Consider the following 18,466-nt stretch of genomic DNA (forward strand, 5'->3'; position numbering starts at 1 on the left):
AGCAAGTGAAGTAAATGGAGAATGTGTCGATTTAAATTTGCACATGTGTTTCTCTAGACTTTTCAATTATTAGGCAAGCTCCTAAAAGACAAAAATAATTTCTTTTTCTTTTCTTTTTTCCCCATAGCAACGAGAGTAGAGCTTGGCACGGGCCACGTGGAGGTCGTGGACTTTCTGGAAAGCCGATGGAAATTCTCAGGCCCCCGCTTCTAGGCCCAGGGACGAGGAGGCCTGTCGGAGTCTAGGTGTCTTCCCACTGGTGATTTTGTAGGAAATGAGCACTGCAGAGGGCGGGAGCCATGGGGGCCAGGAGGGCGGGGAGGGGCCTGGGTGGGACACCCGGGAGCGAATACCTCTCTAGAAGTCGGAGTGGACTGTGTAGCCACAAAGACGACTGACCACAGAAACACATTAATCACTGTGTTCTAACGACTTCACACACAGATCAGAGACAGAAAAGAATTAAGGAAAAACTTATCTACCACACAGTAGTATCAGCCGCTGGGTGCAAAATACACGTCCACCACTGGTCGGGCGATCACCGCTACAGCCACGTGTAGAAAGAGATGACGTTCTATTGGATAATTGGGCCTTTCTTCCCTAAAATATGCTTATAAATCCCTCGGGCCACTGTTCGGTGTTGATCACGTGATCTACCTCTCTGTCTCTTCTAAGTCAGAGTGTAGTTAGTTTTACACTGTGCTGTGTATTTTATCTGTCCCTGTTCTTGAACACATGGTTCAAGTGACAGTACGTAGTCCCCTTTCCTTTATGTGAAAGAGACTATATTTTATATACCCGAAGTTGGAACCATTTACATGCCACAAATGTATTTTTGAGTTAGAAGCAAAATTCCTTAAAAGCAAGCAAAACCTGGATCCGCTAAGGGCAAGAAAAAAATGGTGAATTCAGGGTCTTGAAAACACGACACAATGAATAACCAAACCCAGAATAACTAAGCATGTCTATGTGAAAAAGTCTGTGAATACAGCAATAGAACAAAATACATATATGATAAAACAGCGATATAGAGACAAGCTTAAATAAAATATGTGCACTTCATAGACAAGAGAACGTTCAGCCAAAAAGATTACATCTAAGTTCACAAAGGACAGTTTAAAAAAAAAAAAAAAAGGGCCTCTATATTCTGATTTAGGGATGTTGAAATAGCCTGTATCCTGTGACCTGCACTTGATATTTCAATTTATGTAAGAAATCCTTCCCAAACATATTGTAAATGGGCATCTGTTACCGCTTATCTATGAGAGTTCAAGTACAAACTGCTGCTCATCATCCAAAAACGATGAGTATCTGAGACACATGTGACTTCACATGCTGCACAATAAAGGCGCCCACGGCTTTCTCGCGAGAACGTGACCCCACGGCCATGAGGCTCACGCCTCCTACATAGGGCCGACTCAGAGTTAACCTTGACACAGAGTGCACTCTCAGAGGGGGCTGGGCGTGCAGCGGAAACTCCCCGTGTGTATTCTAGACAAAGCAGCAGGAGGGGCGCGTGTGGCGACGAAGCGGCTCACGTACTTTGCGAAGCCAATGAAGTCTTCGTGGTTGGTGTTGATGTATGACACCTGGATGTCGATCAGGAGCAGGACCTGCGGGTCAAACAGAAACGCCTCAGTGGCACCATCTTAAACGCCGAACTCATTAACAGCCTGAAAATGATTTGTCTTCGTTTAATTTTAAAAGGATATTCAGTTAGAATAAAGAGTTGTGTTCGTTTTTTTTTCATGAGACTCACATAAGTTTTACTCTAAATTCGGAATTTAAAAACCTACATGAGAAGTCTGAGCCTTGCATGAGGACGATAGTATTCTAGTTTATAGGCGTGTACGCTTTGCCAACTTAGCAGAACCTATAAGTGTTCTATTCCTCTAAAACGTAGGTATAATGTTCAAAAGAAGGACACGTGTATCTAAAAAGATACGTGGCAAGAAGGACAATGAGGGGCCGCTTAGAGCTTCCGGCTCCTGGAGACACCATACATTAGCCACGAAAGAGCAACAGTATCTCCTGTTTTTTCCCTCCTCTCCTATCGCTTCACACTCCCCGTAGGCAAGCAGAAGCAGCATCTCATCGACCAACTCAAAAAGGCAAAACACAAATAAATGGAAAACCTCCTTGAGATCGATAAGCTTCATCGTGAAAGCAAGGCTTCGGTCAGGTCTCGCCGAAAGGTCATCTCTTCAGAGGGCCCCCCGCTGCCCGTTCCATCTGCGTTAGCACCCTCCTCCCTCCCACCCTGGCACTCGGCCTCATTTCCCTTGGCAGTGCTGCCACTAGCTGCCACGGACCCCGTCTGCTGGAGCCACTGCCTAGAACAGGGCCTGAAACATCGTGTGAACCCATTCGGGGTTTGCCAAGGAGTGAACTCAACACATCTTCCAGGAAACATGGAAATGTTCTAGTCACGAGACACTTCTAGACTCTAAGTCCGAGATTCGGAGGGTCCCCTGTAGCAAACAGTCTTCAGTGGGAGACAAGGAGATGAACAAGGAGAGAGGAACTGGAAACTGAGAAAGAGCTTTATTCTGGAGATGTGCAAAACTGAGTTCCCCTTCCTGTGTCCTTTTTGTTCCCCCAACTGGGCCCCTGGCCCTTCTAGAATGCTGAGACTCGCCAAGAGGGAAATAAATATACTTAAGAATCTCTGCCCATGAACCTCCAGAGCTCTGCACTTTGACCTTGCTGAATGAACTTCTGATGACTAACGACAAGTATTTTTATAATGCCTCCCTTCACCAAAGGTGACACGAGTGTATCAGAGGACTCATAGTGACAGCTCGGTGACAGTCTGTATATCGCTCCCCAGGGGGGACTTCCGCAGGAAAGCCTTCCCTGATCCTCACCCCACCCCCTCCCCCAAGACCAGGCTGGGTCACACTATTACTCTCCTGTAGCCTATATGTCAGGTAATACATTTATTGCACCCCACACCTGTTATTTGTGGTGTTCGCCACTGATATAATTAATTATTTGTATATGTTTTGTTCCCTGGAAGACTGTAAGCTCCACGGAAGCAGGAAGCTCGTGCATGTAGCACGATACATGTAGCAGCCATCCAGTAAACATCTGTGGCTATAAATTTTATAACTATCTCCCAGCCTTGAAGAACAGTTTGCTTTAAAGGGAGCGATTTATTTCCAAATAATCAGTACACGGCTTTTTGTTTCTCGCTCACTACCCAACACTACGGGCTCTGAGGCTTTGCTCTTAGGACAGATCTCAACTGTTCGGCTGACCAAATCTGGCTGTGAGTCCCAAGGGGACCTGCCCCAAACCCATCCCCGCACCGACGTGAAGTCAGGGCACAGGCACCATTGGGTCGATACCACCACATGTGTACAAAAAAGTTGCATGTCATCAGATTTGGTTTTGTTTCTTTTCTTAATAAAGAAGACGGAAGAGTCAGGAGTGATCTTTACAGAATTATCTGTGGTCCTGCCTCTATCCTCCCCACAACAGAGCCTGGTTCTGTTAAGTGTTACACTCCCGAATCCATCTGGCCGGGAGTTTGTATCAATAAACAATAATATTTAAACACGAATATATTGTTGCCACCACAAAGAGCAAAATATCTACATAATTGTCAACGCTGCCAAAGGCTGTCACGAACATCTTGGACGTTCACACACATTAACTTGGAAGGCAGGATAGGAAAAAAGTGGAAAAAATAAAAACTATGGCTGTTCTCATTCATATTCCTGGAAACTGGGAGTCTGTGTCCATCCTAGGAAAAGAGCCAGGTCACATGTGGGGGACGAAGGGGAAGCGAATGCATTTTTTCTCATTTTTTTGTACTTTCTCAGAGTTTCTCACTGCCTTTTTCACCCACAGTTATTGAAGATTTAGCTGAAGAGAAATAAAGCCACCCCCGGTGGCGGTCGTCACCCACAAAGTCGACCACTTCGACATGCGAGTTCATGTGTGGGAGCACCTGAAATAATAGCGGCCACACATCGATGTTCAAAAGGCCTTTGTTTTAGAAAGAAATCGTAGACGGATTTACGGTTTTCCAAAATTTTTAATTTTGAAGAATTTTTCCTCTCACAAAGCTCCCAGAGCAGAATTTGGTAATAATTTCATTTAAAAAATCAAACAAAACTGCAAGAAACCTCAAAACAGCTCTGGCGCAGAGGCCGGAGGGAACTGGGTGCTGACCAGCTACCTGGGAAGTCCCAAGTGGGCGCAGGCAGCACGGCGGTCAGAACTCAGATGTGGGGGCTGGGCGAACTGACGTGTTCACGTGACCCACATGCATGTTTTTACTGTGCCACACAGGTCCCCAGTGGAGATGGCGAGCACCAGCTTCCTCAGGCGGGTAACTTTCAGACCAGGCCACCTGCGATGGTCACTCGGGAGGGAGACGCCCGCCCCATCCCGTGTCTCCCGCTAGGGGAATTAATCGCTATGTCAGAGATGCAGATGAAAGACAATCTCCCTTGAAATCAGAACAGGCAATTCTTTCTCAAATCTACTATGTGTCACAGCTCTTTGGGGGAGGCGGGGGGCGGGGGAACACTAAAACTAACGAAGACCTAAGAGCCATATTTGGATTACTTCATTTTGATTTCATAAAATGCCTGAGTTAACTACCAAATTTTTCTCAAGTGTGAAGATGCCGACTAACTTGCTCATTTACACAGAAATTAAACAGTAGAGCTGGATTTGAACTCAGGCCTCGAAGCCAGAGCCCACAATCGTAGCAATGATGCTAAGTTTGAGTAACATCATTTCGGTGAAACAAAAACTCTGAAACATGAAACTTGAAGAACAACTCCTTTAGATATGAACACAAAGATAATTAAGATAATAATTGTATTACTTTGCCTTCAGCATCGTTTTTGCACAGGATCCCTAAGAGTTAAGTAGGACATGTTATTGCTTAAATTTTCTAGAACAGAGACATTAAATTGAAATGCTTATCTTATTTACTTAAGGTTGGGAGGACGGTTGATACTGGAACTTAAGTTTTTTTGGTCCATCTGGTCTGAGCGTTCTATATCTGACCCTACACTTGACCTCGCTGGCTCCTGAGTTAACCTTGATTTGTTTATCCCCACTAAGTCACAAAGCCTGTCTTCTCCATTTTTGGTGATGGCGGCTATCCAAAGGTGTGAAAGTTGGAAAGCAAGTGAAAACTATAAAGAATGGTTAACTTTCAAAGCACAGCGAGGAAAAGGAATAGCAGTGAATCCCACGGCGTAAGCAGGGAGCAGGTTGCTACGGGAGTCACTCACCAGGATCCCGACCTGCCCGGCCTCCGTCCCTCTGTCTCCTCACTTTCTCCTTCCACTCGCCCCACCCCCTCGCCCCACCCCTGCACACACCCCGGCTGCACGGAGCCTGTATCTCTCCCCCTGCAGTTTGCTCTGTCTCTCTCTTCTACTTTGCCTTCCTCCTTTTCGCCAGTTCTCTCTCTCCTCCTTTCCAACTCAGCAGAGAACCACAAAATCTTGGAATTCTAACGGATCATACTTCTGAGATCATATACACCAACATCCCTGTGCTGCACATGATAAAACAACAGCCCCGAAAAGTGATTTGCACAAGGAGAACACATGGCCCACGCCCAGGGTCTTCTCCATCTCTCAGCTGCGTGCTGGAATTACAGAGCATCTGAAAACTCTTGCATTGCCCATTACGATGTCTCATAAGCAACTCAGAAAAAAATCCACCGAAACTTAAGAAGCTTTTATTTTTCACGTAGTCCTTAACCTTTTTAAATGAATTATCTGCATTTGAAAATAATCTTTTGAATTCACAGAGCTGGCTAGGATTCGAAGACAATTTCAAGGTCACTCCCAACAAACCATACGCATTTACAAAACAGTAAGAAATGTTTAAAAGAGCTGTGCTTAGAAGTTTATATTTTTCCATGGATAAGCTGATGAATAGCTTTGTTCATTATCCTCAGGAAAAAAAAAAATCAAAACACGGAACATTTTGCATAACATTTTAGGAATTTATGACTATCCTGGCACCCATCTGTGGGCCTATTAAAAGTTAAGAACCCCCGTCTTAAAGAAAAAATGTGGTATGTTTCTGGATTCGTGGGTTTCAAAGTGGGCTGTGTCCACGCTAGGGATGCACGTGAGGATCCATGCGGCGTAGGGGAAAAAATAAAGGAATGCCTATAACTGCGTTTTAAATTTCCTCCTTCTGAAGTCTTTATATTTGTTTATATTTTTAACATGCACAAGATGTTAGCATAGTAACACATGTCTACAATTTATAAATAACTAAAAATAAGCATACGTGACTGTGTTCTTGGCGATTTTTTTCCATTCACGATGGCCGACTGCTGGCGACCCACCGTGGGGGACCCTCCGCATCCCACGAGCACCCTGCCCTCCAGGGAAGGCCTTGCCTCACCTGGTCCTTCGTCTTGCCTTCTCGCTCGCGAATGTGGTTAGCCACAATCCGTTCTGTTTCTTCACAGAGTCTGGGGAAGTTTGCCAGCTGTCAAGAAAAATAGATTCGAGTGTTAATATTCAAAAAGTTATACTGCCAAAAAAAAAAAAAAAGCAGCAGAGATAAATGATGTTATTTTACAGAATATAGGCATTACAATTGTAGAAGCAAAAGTGAAATATCCTGAAGAACAGCAGTGACAGAAGAGGCTCCACAAACTGTCGTCAGGAGTTAACTATGTTATCTGAGGAAACACTTCAGGACCAGCGGAGAAATGCCTTACGGAGAAAACAGAAACCCCGATGCCATCTAGCACTGTGCTCCTCAGAGGTGGCGCTTAATAAAGTTCAAAGATGAAGAGGATGGAAACGAGGATGAAATGATAATGACCAACGTTTACAGGGTGTTTACGTGTTGGGGCCTCACGAAATCCCTCATTCGAAATTCACAACAACCATAAAATAACCCCATTCTGTAGAGGGGGACAGCAAAGCACAGAGAGGTCAAGCAACTTGCCTGAGACTAAACAGCTCAAAACTGGGGGGTCCGGGATTCCAACTCACATCCTCACACACCAGAGCTCACGGTCTCATCCACGCTCTGATAATGGTTCAGTCCATGAACCACAGAGATAATTTATTTTTATCTCTCCCCGAACAGATGTGTTTGTGTGTACACCTTTTTTTTTTTTCGGCGAAGTGTAGAAATAATGCGTGCCAATCACCTATCCCATCTAAGTTATGTAGGTGATCATCCAAAATCTACTTTGTAAAAGTAAATGAGTTAAATAATGTTGTTTTCAGTGTAAGGAAGGAAAAAAAATGAGATGCGACGAGGATGTTTAAGAAGCTGGTCTAGAAGGAGGGCTTAGCTTAGGTCAAGCTGTGTGGGGATGGCTGATGGCTGTGGGGAAATAGAGCTTGCGAGACACAGGAGCGAAGACGCTGGGGGACAGGGACAATGAGTGGAGAAAGAAGTAAAGGACGGTGAGGGCAGAAAGCGAGGAGGATGGCATTGAGGCAAAGCTGGAAAGGCAGACAGGGGCCCGCTGGCGCAGAATGCTCGCTCGAAATGTTGTTTTTAATTGCTGGCTCTCTCATGTAACTCTCCCGTTCCAATTTTTCATGATACGTGGAGGAACGTTCTGCTGACATCCGAAATGATTTCTGAGTAGACTTTGTGCCGCTCATCTCATTAGCTCACTCAACGGGATTCCCCGCTCGGTTTGCACAAAACTTTACTCCGTTTAAAAGGTACTCGACGCTGATTGCTTGCTCAGTCCCTCGCCTCACTTTTACGTCTCTTGCTTAAGGTGCAGTCGGTTTCCTCAACTTAAATCATTATAATTTTTAATCTCTTTTGCTCCGGATGTTGAATTGAAAGTTGTAAAGAATGTGTTTATTTTGCCAAAGTCATCAAAATTCTAATCACGTATGCCAAAATACTGATCTAGAAGATACCATCTGTAGACTTTTAGTCCCCTATTAATTATTTAAATGTTCTGTCAATTGATTTATATAGGATCGAGGAATTAAGGCTTTCCTATTGTTTATAATCATTTTGTATTCCTAAATTTATTTCCTATCAGTCATTCATTTAACAAACATTCATGAGGCTTTTGCTATAGGCCAGCTGTATGCTCAGTTTATGTCAAAGCATTTGATATTAAAAATCTCACAGTCTCGTGTGGCAGGTTCACTATACAGATAAATTGTAATGCAAAAAATAAATATCTTACAAAAATCAAGCAAAAGCACAAAGAAATAAATGGGTGTGCACTCTGAGAAGGCCTCAGAGGATTCGATGCCTAAATAATGAGAGTGAAACTTCCGGACAAAGCTGGACATCCATCCAACGGTAAATTACTTCTAAATAGTTTATTATTCAAATTGTGCTGAATACTATTAAATAATAAGAAGGTACAAAGGAAAAATAGTACAATGCATATAACTTTAGGAATTCAAACTTTAAATATATAATTCTAAGAAAAAAATTTTAACTACGTATTCTGAAAGAAAGCACTATAATTTCTAAGAAATACAAAAAAAGTTTTAATAAAATCCAATCTTTTAAGTGTTATTTAGAGTAATGTGTTTTTTTGGTGGGACCTCAATATAAAAATTTAATTTTAAGCATGAAACACTTTTTCCCTAGAGGAAAAAAATCACTTGAAAGACATTCCTATCTTAAAACAAAAATTACACACTTATAAAATTTATTAGCCATTGATTAATCAGATGACAGCCATGCTATTAGATTTCTCTTGGAACAGGCGTGAAACCAAGCAAGATTTCTATACCTTCAAGAGTAACTAGTTCGATGCCGTAAGCAAAGTCTCAGGTTATTAGGTAGCCAACCATCTGTTCATAGTTCCATACCAAGCATCAATGAGAAAATAAACCAAAACCAGAACAAAAAAATTTTTTATGCATATGATTTGAGTTGATTGGTTTGGCTGAGCTACAGATATGGGCTCTGTTTTGATCAAAAAGCTATAAACCTTCCAATGTCTAGCCACTCACTACAAAATGAGTAGCAACATATGAATGATTTTACTGCTCCTAAAAGCATACAATAATTTCATTCCATTTCTGTGAATTAAAACCTGCCCCCAAATCCCTAATGATCCTTTGTTTATGACATGATGTTGGATTTATCCAGGAGATGACAGAAATACCTATCTGTGCACAAAACTTTCGTTATAAAAAAAGAAAAAGCGGCATTCCGATTTACAAAGGTAATCAACGATGAGAAACAATTCCAGTGTGAAGAGGTAAAGAAATTACACAAGGGTAAATGGGAAAATATTTTATTGAGCGTTCTGTATTTTAGGAGGGGCACATGGAAAGTCTCAGAAGACCTAAGTGAAGCCGACAGACAGGGGAAGGAAGGCAGGTCCCACCCAGGTGGCCGTGGGGAAAGCAATCAGAGAGAAAAAAATATTGTTAGACTTCCTTCTCCAAGTCAACAAATCCCAAATCTCTAAACATCAAATGTTTTCTACAAACGATGAGGCACATAACGGAGGAACATACGTGGGATACTGGTATGTTCGTCCGTCACACACCTCGCCATTTCTTCTAAGCAGAGAAATGAGAACTCGTGTCAGCAAATGCTAAAGAATAGAAACCAAAAGGTCAGTCTTGGGTAAAGTAAAACTGAAAGGTTGTCAGAAGAGACATAGCCTCACTAATTCAGAAAACACCTAAAGAGAAGGTCAGGGTGGGTTGACGCTGCGTCGGAGCAACACCTGAAGATAATAATCAGGTTTTCATCTCTTGTCTTTCCAAGTTTACCTCTAGGAGACATAGTAATGAGTGGTCAAAAGGAAAAATCCAAACGGAACATAAGAGGAAAAGCAGAGGCCAAACTAAATTATAAACTAAGAATCCTTTAATGATTTGTGAGATTAAAAGGCGAGATTCCTGGAATATCACTCAGCCATAAAAAAGGAAGGAAATCTTGCCATTTTTAACAACATGGATGGACCTTGAGGGCTGTATGCTAAATGGAATAAGTAAGACAGAGAAAGACAAATACTTTATGATCTCGCACATATGTGGGATATTTAAAAGAAAAAACAAACAAAAACCCCCAAGCTCATAGATACAAAGAACAGATTGGTGGTTGCCAGAGGCAGGGTAGGGGTGAGGTGAGGGAGGGGGAGGGTAAATGGGTGAAGGTGGTCAAAGGTATAAACTTCCAGTTACAAAATAAGTCCCAAGGACATAGTTAGTATACGGCATGGTGACTATAGTCACTGATACCGTATAGTATATTTGAAAGTTGCTAAGAGACTAGATCTTAAAATGCCTCATGCTAAGAAAAAAAAATTGTAACTATGTGTGGTGACGAACCCTAACTAGACCTACTGTAATCATTTCATAATATGTGCAAATATCGAATCATTGTTATACATCTAAAATTAACACAGTGCTATATGTTAATTATACCTCAATTTTAAAAAACTGTTTAAAAACAGGCAACGACAATAAAAAGGTGATATTCCTATTCCTTAAAAGCCAAGTCTCAGGCTTGAATTCCCTATAATATCCAATAAAAGTTTCAAATGCTAATAACCAGACTGATTCGAAACATGAGTACCGTGACCTATTACATGAAGCACCTACTAAGTGCAAAGCACAACGCGGGTTGTTAGACGGGGCGGCTGTGAGAGGAGAGGAAATGCGAGTCTTCTCGTGCAGAGTAAAACACAGCAGATCTATCCCGACCTAAAAGGAAGCCCCATTTGAGCATGATGCTTTGTAGCTATTGTCCTTCATCCTGCAGACTTTTATGGAGAGTTAATCGAGTGGCTACTTCAGGCAAATTGATCATCACCTGTCAAGTCAGTGAGACGGGATTCATTTATTCTTTCTATCATTCATTCAGTAATTATTGAAAACCTAGCTGTTTAAGGGATTTTAAAAGGAACAAACCAAGTCCCCACCCTTACGGGGCTTACGGTCTCAAAGTCCCTTTACCGAACAACAACAACGAAGGACACATAGAGTATAATTCGTGTGGTCACATGTCACAGAAAAACTCCGATTAGGTGGCATGAAGCAGGGACCTGAGAGAAGCGAGGGTGGGCAGACACCCTGAGGCAGAGCACTTCCAACAGCGGGAGCCACAAGTGCAAAGGCCCTGCCATCGTGCCTCCTTGACCTGCTGAAGAAACAAGGGACCCACTGTAGCCGGAGTGAATGGCAGGCAGGAGGGAGTGGCAGGGATTCGGAGGTGAAAAGGGGGAAGGTCAGTGACAGCCATGCTCAGGGCTTCGGAGCCACTTGCCTGGCTGCGTGTCTCCAGGGCCAGATCATTGCTTACCAAACACACCACAAAATTCAACGCTTTTTCTAACAGCACTTTTGAATGAAAAAAATCTCCCTGTATTTCTAACAGCCAGCTAAGGTATCTTTTTTTTATTTCCTTGCAAAGCTTTTTTCTTTTTTCCAAGCAGGGGAGAAAAAAATCAATTAATTGGTATAATGGTGATCCAAGAATGCGGTTTCCCAAGGGGCCAATAAATGGCACGGTCGCTAAACTGTGGTTAAAAACACAAGATGTTCCTCTCAGGGCCTCCCGACGAGAAACTCAGGATGCCACAGGGATGCGCGGGGGGGTGGGAGGGGTGGTGCCGGGGGCTGCAGCCACCGGAAAATGTCCAAAGCCGAGACATCCCTGGAGACGTCCCAGAGTGCGCCTGAGACTCTCATGCTCCCATCAGTCCCCCAGTGCCCTGAGGACACCAGTCACAAACAGCCCTGAGCCAATGCATCCCCCCCACCAGGTTAGAAGCCTAGCTTTGTGCTTTGTTATTTGGACACACAGAAATCACATGTGTTTTACTGATGTTTGTTTATGTGGCTTAAGAAAAAAATGTACTATGTCACACATGAGACATTTGACACGAAGAACTGTAAATGAAAATACTGTTAAAGTTACGTATATATAAATATACATAATAAATATATATATATTCACAATACAGCTGGAGTAACTGTATGTTCTAGATTGCCCGCAGCAGTCTTGGTTCACTCCTATTTATCCCCATGAAATTATTAATAACTCCTCCTTTCAATTTCAGAACTGTCCTGCATTGGATGGTAAATTGTACAGTCACCTTATCTACGGTTCATGGTCGAAAGGAATCAAGTGATAAAGTCCTAGCACCCTCGAGTTTCATCAGGAGGATTTGACTTTGCAAAGTGTTTTAATTAGACCAGTTTTAAAGTAGAAGAACCTGCAGGTAAACATATTATGACCAAAAAGCGAGAACATCAAAATAAGGAATAAGGACAAGGATAGATAGTTCAAAGAAAATCTGTCTAAATTTTACCATTTTAAAAGGGATGACTAAAATCCTCTTTTAAAACCAAGTACAGATTTCTTGAGCATCGGGGGCACTTTAGAACATCTAAATTGTTAACAAATATTTATAGAGGCCTTTTATGTAGGATTAGTCACTGTGTTAGACGCCAGAGATAAGATAAAAGGCACAGATCTTTCTTAAAAGGAGCTTATAACGAGCAAGAGGAGGCATTGACCTAAACAAATAAATTACAAACAAATCACAATGCAGTATCGTAAATGCTACGATGGAGTAAACAGGGCACCGATGGAAGCCTCGAGAAGGGCCTGAGGTTGGAGACCAGGGGAGGACTCACAGAAACCCTGAAGGAAGACTTTTTTGGGGGGAAAAGGGGGAGATGATAATTGACCTGGATTTTAAAAAATGAGAGGAGATGACAGGTGAAGACAGGAGGCAGCAGGAGACATTCTAAAGAAAGAGAGTCACGTGTGTAAACACCGAAGGCATGGAAATCTTTGCGGACAGTGCACGTTGCTTAGAATGGCTGAAACGAGCAGAAAGTGACGAGAGCTATAGCTGGAGAAGTATTCAGAGATCAGACGGTGACACTAAACACAATGACTGTAAATGATTTGAACGTCCTCAAGACACGCGGAGCCACTGAATAATTTTGCAGCAACAGGCAAACGTAGATGTCTGTATTTTAGAAGGGCTAATTTGACAGCTGTGGGGAGGATAAATCTGAGAATGGCCAGACGGGACGTAGAAAGATCAGTTAGGAAGCCACTGGACTAATTTAGTTTTAAAAAACCGTTCAGAGCCTTAAGTAAGAACAGAGAAGCAGTAGGCTGGAGACAGTTTTCGTCCAGGGGCTCAAGCTGGAGGTGTAGATTTGAGAATCAAGAATATTTTCAGTGGTAGTTGAACTTTGGGAGACATAACAGGACAGCGAGGGAGGAAATCCAGGAGCGAGCTCTGCTGGACTCATGTTTAGAGGCAGGCAAAGGTGGATAAACTCTTGAAGGAGATGGAGAAGGAGCTGTGAGACAGATGGGAGAGAGCCCGCGGAAGAGGCAGGCTGTCCGCTTTGGAGAGAGAGTGGAACACAGTACCAGCGCCCTGGCTCCCCTGCCCACCTTGACCAGCCCTGGAGCTCAGGCCCTCCAGGGAGACACCTCTCCTTGGACGGCTTTTCCCTCCAGCATGCTTCAGAGAGCACATTTCCAGCAAGTTCTGCCAGCATAACTCTTGTCTTCCATTCAGTGAGCCATATCTACGCCCTGTCCGAGGGGCCCAGATCGTGGCCCCGGGCACCTGCTCCTTAGAGCTACTATCCCCACCTTCGAGGGTTCCCTTAACTTCTCACTCACCGACCCCACATGACTCTACTCCCCTGTCACGGGTAATACTTTTTTACAGTAAACGTTCCCCGTTTGAATGGCTGTGTGGTTTCTCTCTCTGATTGGACGGTGACACAATGGTCAGGAAAAAACAGAAAGTCAGGAGGAGACGCAGTTTGGGAGAAGACCAAGGCCGAAGGGCCTTAACGGAAGACTTTACACAGGGAGGTGAAGGCATAATATTTGGGAGCCACAAAAGGAGGAGCCGGCAAACGTCCTGCCTGATCCAGGCTCTTAGGTCCTTCGGGTTTGGGCCAATAAATATTTTTCAGTGAAGAGAGCCACGGGGTAAACAACAATCTCAGGCAGAAAGCTAAGTTTTACTCAAGGCAAACTATGAAGTGTCTTGAGGATTCAGTACAAATATACAACCGCCACTGACCGACAGTGCGCAATGCGAAGGGTGGAGAGCAGAGAATAAAAGCCACCGTGTCCGGAAGCGGGCCCCTCAGCCCCGCCGTCAGGCCCGAATTCCAGTTCTCCAGTAAGCCGAATGCAATGAGAAATGATAAAAAAAAAAATGACTCATACATACCATAAACACTTTATATAACTTAAAACATAAATGTACACACATGTGCACATCTTTTGATGTGAGGCAAGGCCTGTTTCCTGCATATGGATCCGCTGATTGGAGTTATGCATCTTCTGTCCTACATAAACCACATCCTTCAGCTACGATTCCAGCCTTGCTCTCTTTAAAGTGGAGGGAGAACCTGAAGACGCTTGTGAAGTCATCGGAATGCAGGGCCCATCTAGATTTTTATACCCTCCGCCCCCCGACGCTCTCAGAGCGCTGTCCTGCCCACACCTGGTCCAGAGCAACGCTTCCGCAGCTGATCTTTATCATCTTTCCAAAGCTGAATTTTACAGAAACAAAACTCAAAGTCTTTTCTGCACTTGATCGGTTTATTTACTCTTCACTTAAACCACATAATTAAAATAAGAACTACGACTGGGTATCTGGGTTTGAGGAGAAATACAACGCAATTGGCCCCTGGAAAGAAGACGGCTTAACTGGTGGGAACAGGTGTGCCTGGGCCACCCAAAGAGGAGCCTTTGGCTGAAGAAATCGGTGTGCTGAGGGTGACGGTCCCTGCGGTTAACTCTCTGAGTCAGTTGCGAGGAAACCAATTAAGAGCGCTTTACCTGCACAGGTGGCAAGACTGAGGGCATTGTGAGGTGTGGGCAAGGACAGGGGATGTGAGGTGTTACTCAGAACCGGCTCCAGCTTTCCGACGGAGTGCTAACGGAAGGGTTGTTTCGCTCTTTCCCACGTGCATTCACTTTCCTTTCCTTGGTCCCTGAACTTCTACGGCTTTTCCCGTTTTGGAGAAGAGAAACTAGGACTTTAAGGAGCCAGTGACAAACCAGGAAGAGGCCTAGAGAAGGGGTGTGAGGCTCCAGAGCCACTTCTGGACCCCAAGCTAGTGGCACATACCGCACCCCCCACCCCGCCCCGTCTTTCGCATTGACCTCCGGGAAGTTAGCTTGCTTCCTGTCTCTGTCACCACTTACATCTTTTCTTCCTCTGAGTCGTTCAGCCAGGTAGCTGAGGACCAATATTCATACTCATCCACATTCTCTGTCTCTCCCATTCTTTCTCCTACTTCCCACTGGATTTTTAGAGAGGTTACTCATAGTTACCATACAGAAAGGAACAGGTAACAAAACCAGAAGTATCTGTACTTCCAAGAAATGACCAAAGTACCAGCGTTAACTGCCATGAGGCTGGACCTGCCCTACCCTCAGCTTCGTCGCTAACTCCCTTCTCGCGTTTTCCGACACAGGACACTCCTTTCACGTCCCTGTGGAATGACTGGAATCCAGCACAATTCTGTCGTGCTCTTCACTGAGGCGACCCCCAGACCGAAAAGTCTGTCCCCCACCATCCTACATCCTAAATTCAACAGGCGTTGCAAGGTGGTGGTGACCATTTATAGATTAGCCACCATTTACTGACCAATTACTGTAGTTAATCAGTGTGTTAGGGTCCTATGGTTTTCAGACACCGTCTTATTTAGTTCCCACTAAGGCGGTATTATTATGACTATCATCATCCCATTTCACAGAGAAATTAACAAGACTCTGGGGATTAAGTATGATGCTCAAGGTTCCAAAGTGAATAAGTATCAGAGCCAGGATGTGAATCTAGGTGATTGGAGCTCAGAGGCTGAGCCCTTTACAACACCACACTGCACCTTCCTGGGACGTCCAGGTTCAAGTGCGCTTTGTTTCAAATTTAGAAGGACTTCCTTACCGATATCCACGGTACCAGTGAGTCCGTTCCCCTAACAATCCCACCCGCGTGCCATGGGAAAAATGAGGGCATTCACCTATTTGTTCTAAAGTGACGTTTACCTGTTTAAGACAAGGAGAAAACTCGCCGACTAAAACACAATCTTTCCAGCTTACGCAACCCTATTTGGAATGGGGTGACAGACGACAATATGCCTGTCTATCGCCGACGCGATTCCCACTCAGCACTTTTCATGATCCTTCCTCCAGCAAATACAGCACCTTCTGTGACAAAGTGAGGAGTCGGGGAAAGAGAGGCACATGGCAGGGTGGGAAAGATGGGTACGTCACACAGATGGGTTCACTGCTGGAAAGTGAAACGATCCACACTTACTTTTTTGGTACACTTCTTGACGGTGTTGATTAATTCTTGTATTACCAGGTCTACACTCTTCAAGGAAGGCCCTTTCAGCTTTACAATTTGCTTTTTGACTATTGCTTCAAACGCCATGTCTGGAGTAAACAGCCCTGTCCTGAATTTAAGAAAGAGAGCATGTTAGATTTTTTTAAATGAGTAATATCCTTTTGAAAATGTTTTATTGACATGCCACTTAAAGTCAGCATGTAATACCCAGGTTTAGAAGTTACACACTGATTTATTCTGGCCACAGTATCACTTGTAATATCTTTAATCCTAATATTCCATAATAAATTCTAGTCTATGGATACTTAGCATTACCTAAAAGTCCCCGAAATGTTCTCGTGTTGTATTACGTAGCCTTTAACTAACAAATATTTAACCGTAATTTGTCTCATCTCACAGTGTCACAGCAATAAAAAGGAACGCTACGGCAGGAATGGTGTCCTCAATTCACATTTCTGCTTCTAAATTATTCCAGAAGCCATCCCCTCGTGTCCTTTGTGGGGTAGGAAATGAGCCTCGTTTTCTGAATGCTACATCAGCGGCGCTACTGGCAGACAACAATCCGTACTTTCCAGGAGAGCTACGGCATGGCGAGCCCAGTGGGCCCCAGTCCGAGGTCCCAGCGAGCTAGAGGAAAAAGGAGGCAGGTAAACGGAACCAGCTTGGGACCCAGGATGCCTAAATGAAGAATTTACAAAAATAACAATAATCGCTACAGCCAGTACGTTTTTCATTTGGCTAGAATTAATTCAAATTGGTACAGTAACAATGCTTTTCTCATACAGTGCAGGAGGCTCAGGAAAGCCGATGTGTGTGTGTTTGTGTGCATCTCATAGACAGTGAAAAACGTTTACTCGTGTTCAAACAAAAGCTCAATGGAGAAAAGCTACAGTGAGAGGGACTGGACCCTGGGCACCAGCCGCGCCAAATACCTGCAGGCTCCAGGCGTCGGCACTGGACGCTCCCTCTCTGAGACCCTCCTGACTCCCTCTGCTCACATCTTCCTTGCTTAACTTCTCTTCCTGCAACACTCAATTCTGTGAACACCTTGCAGGAAAGTCACTGCCACTCACTTCCTCGACGCCAGCTTCACTCTACGTCCATCTTACCGTCGGCGTAGCACCCTTTGCTGCCCGCTCTTTCTGCCTGCGGTGCTCATCCTCTATCGTAACTGTCATCTCTCCACCTCGGATACAGAGCACAATCCACGCTGTTCAGTCTAACATTAAAAATTTCCCCCGTCCGAGCCTGATCTTCCTTTTATTTTCCTCCTTCCTTCCACGCACCCTATTCCGGCCAAACCGGGCCACGTGCCTTTCCGCAAACACACTCGTGCCAATACTTTATGTCTCTGCCTTCACCTACGATGTTCACGTCAGCCTCCCCACGATCTCGATCTGCGCAGATCCTTCCTGCGCTCCGAGGCCCAGACCAGGAGCAGCCACCTCCTCCAGCGCGCCTCCTGCCATCCTGCCAATGACAAGGTCTGCCTTCTCCGAACCCCGACGCCCTACTTCCATTGCGGTGGTCTGGGCACATACGTCAGTCCCATTGCTACACGAGGAGGAAGAGTCACTACCGCATTTGTCTTATTTGTCGCACAAGACTGTCCCCCGGCTGATCATTGGCACTCAGTGCGTGAGGAACGGAGGAGGACCGGCAGGTCTTTACTGGGCAAAGATGGTTTCTGTTATTCAAATATCTCACAGAATCGACTGGGAACAACACTCTTCACAAGTGTATTTAAGGGCCTGAATAATCGCACCGTTACCATGTCACACTCAGGACACTGTGCTCTTCTTATCTCACAGGCTAATTAACTCGAGAATAACAACAGCCAGGCTCTTCTGCTGGGGCGCGCATAAATCGGAAATCTACAGGCCTTTAAACTACATTCAACGAAAGGGTGTCTGGTAAGGTGTTTTAAAAGCCAAGTAAAAGTACTGTATTTGGCTAAGTAAAAATATTTTGTGGCCCCAAAAATATGACTTGGTACCACTGCGTTTTCAGACAGACATGTTCAAATACTAGTTCTGCCAGGCTACAGAGCAAGACACAGTTTCTATGCCAAAAGAATTCCGGATTTGAGGGAGAGTGAAGAGCTCGAATAGGGAACTTAGAAATCATCCTGATGGTGAGAGAAACTGGATTTGGTTA

The 18,466-nt window shown here is 44.3% G+C and overlaps 1 protein-coding gene across 2 annotated transcripts in view; it reads right to left on the reverse strand.

The window, feature by feature from the left end:
* DNM3 (dynamin 3) overlaps positions 1-16,450 on the reverse strand; it is a 234,643-nt gene extending 218,193 nt beyond the window's left edge. Inside the window, exons 1-3 of one of the 2 annotated variants that reach the window (XM_025043872.1) lie at positions 16,280-16,450; positions 6,394-6,480; positions 1,543-1,613 (exon numbers count right to left, since the gene is read on the reverse strand). In XM_025043872.1, coding sequence (XP_024899640.1) covers positions 1,543-1,613; positions 6,394-6,480; positions 16,280-16,396 — 275 coding nt within the window. In that variant the 5' untranslated portion in view covers positions 16,397-16,450. The remainder of the gene's footprint in view (positions 1-1,542; positions 1,614-6,393; positions 6,481-16,279) is intronic. The other variant, XM_025043873.1, reaches the window with a different exon arrangement.
* Between the last annotated feature and the right edge of the window lie 2,016 nt (positions 16,451-18,466).

This window comes from Pteropus alecto, unplaced genomic scaffold, assembly GCF_000325575.1.
Source record: "Pteropus alecto unplaced genomic scaffold, ASM32557v1 scaffold101, whole genome shotgun sequence".
Lineage (NCBI taxonomy): Eukaryota > Metazoa > Chordata > Mammalia > Chiroptera > Pteropodidae > Pteropus > Pteropus alecto.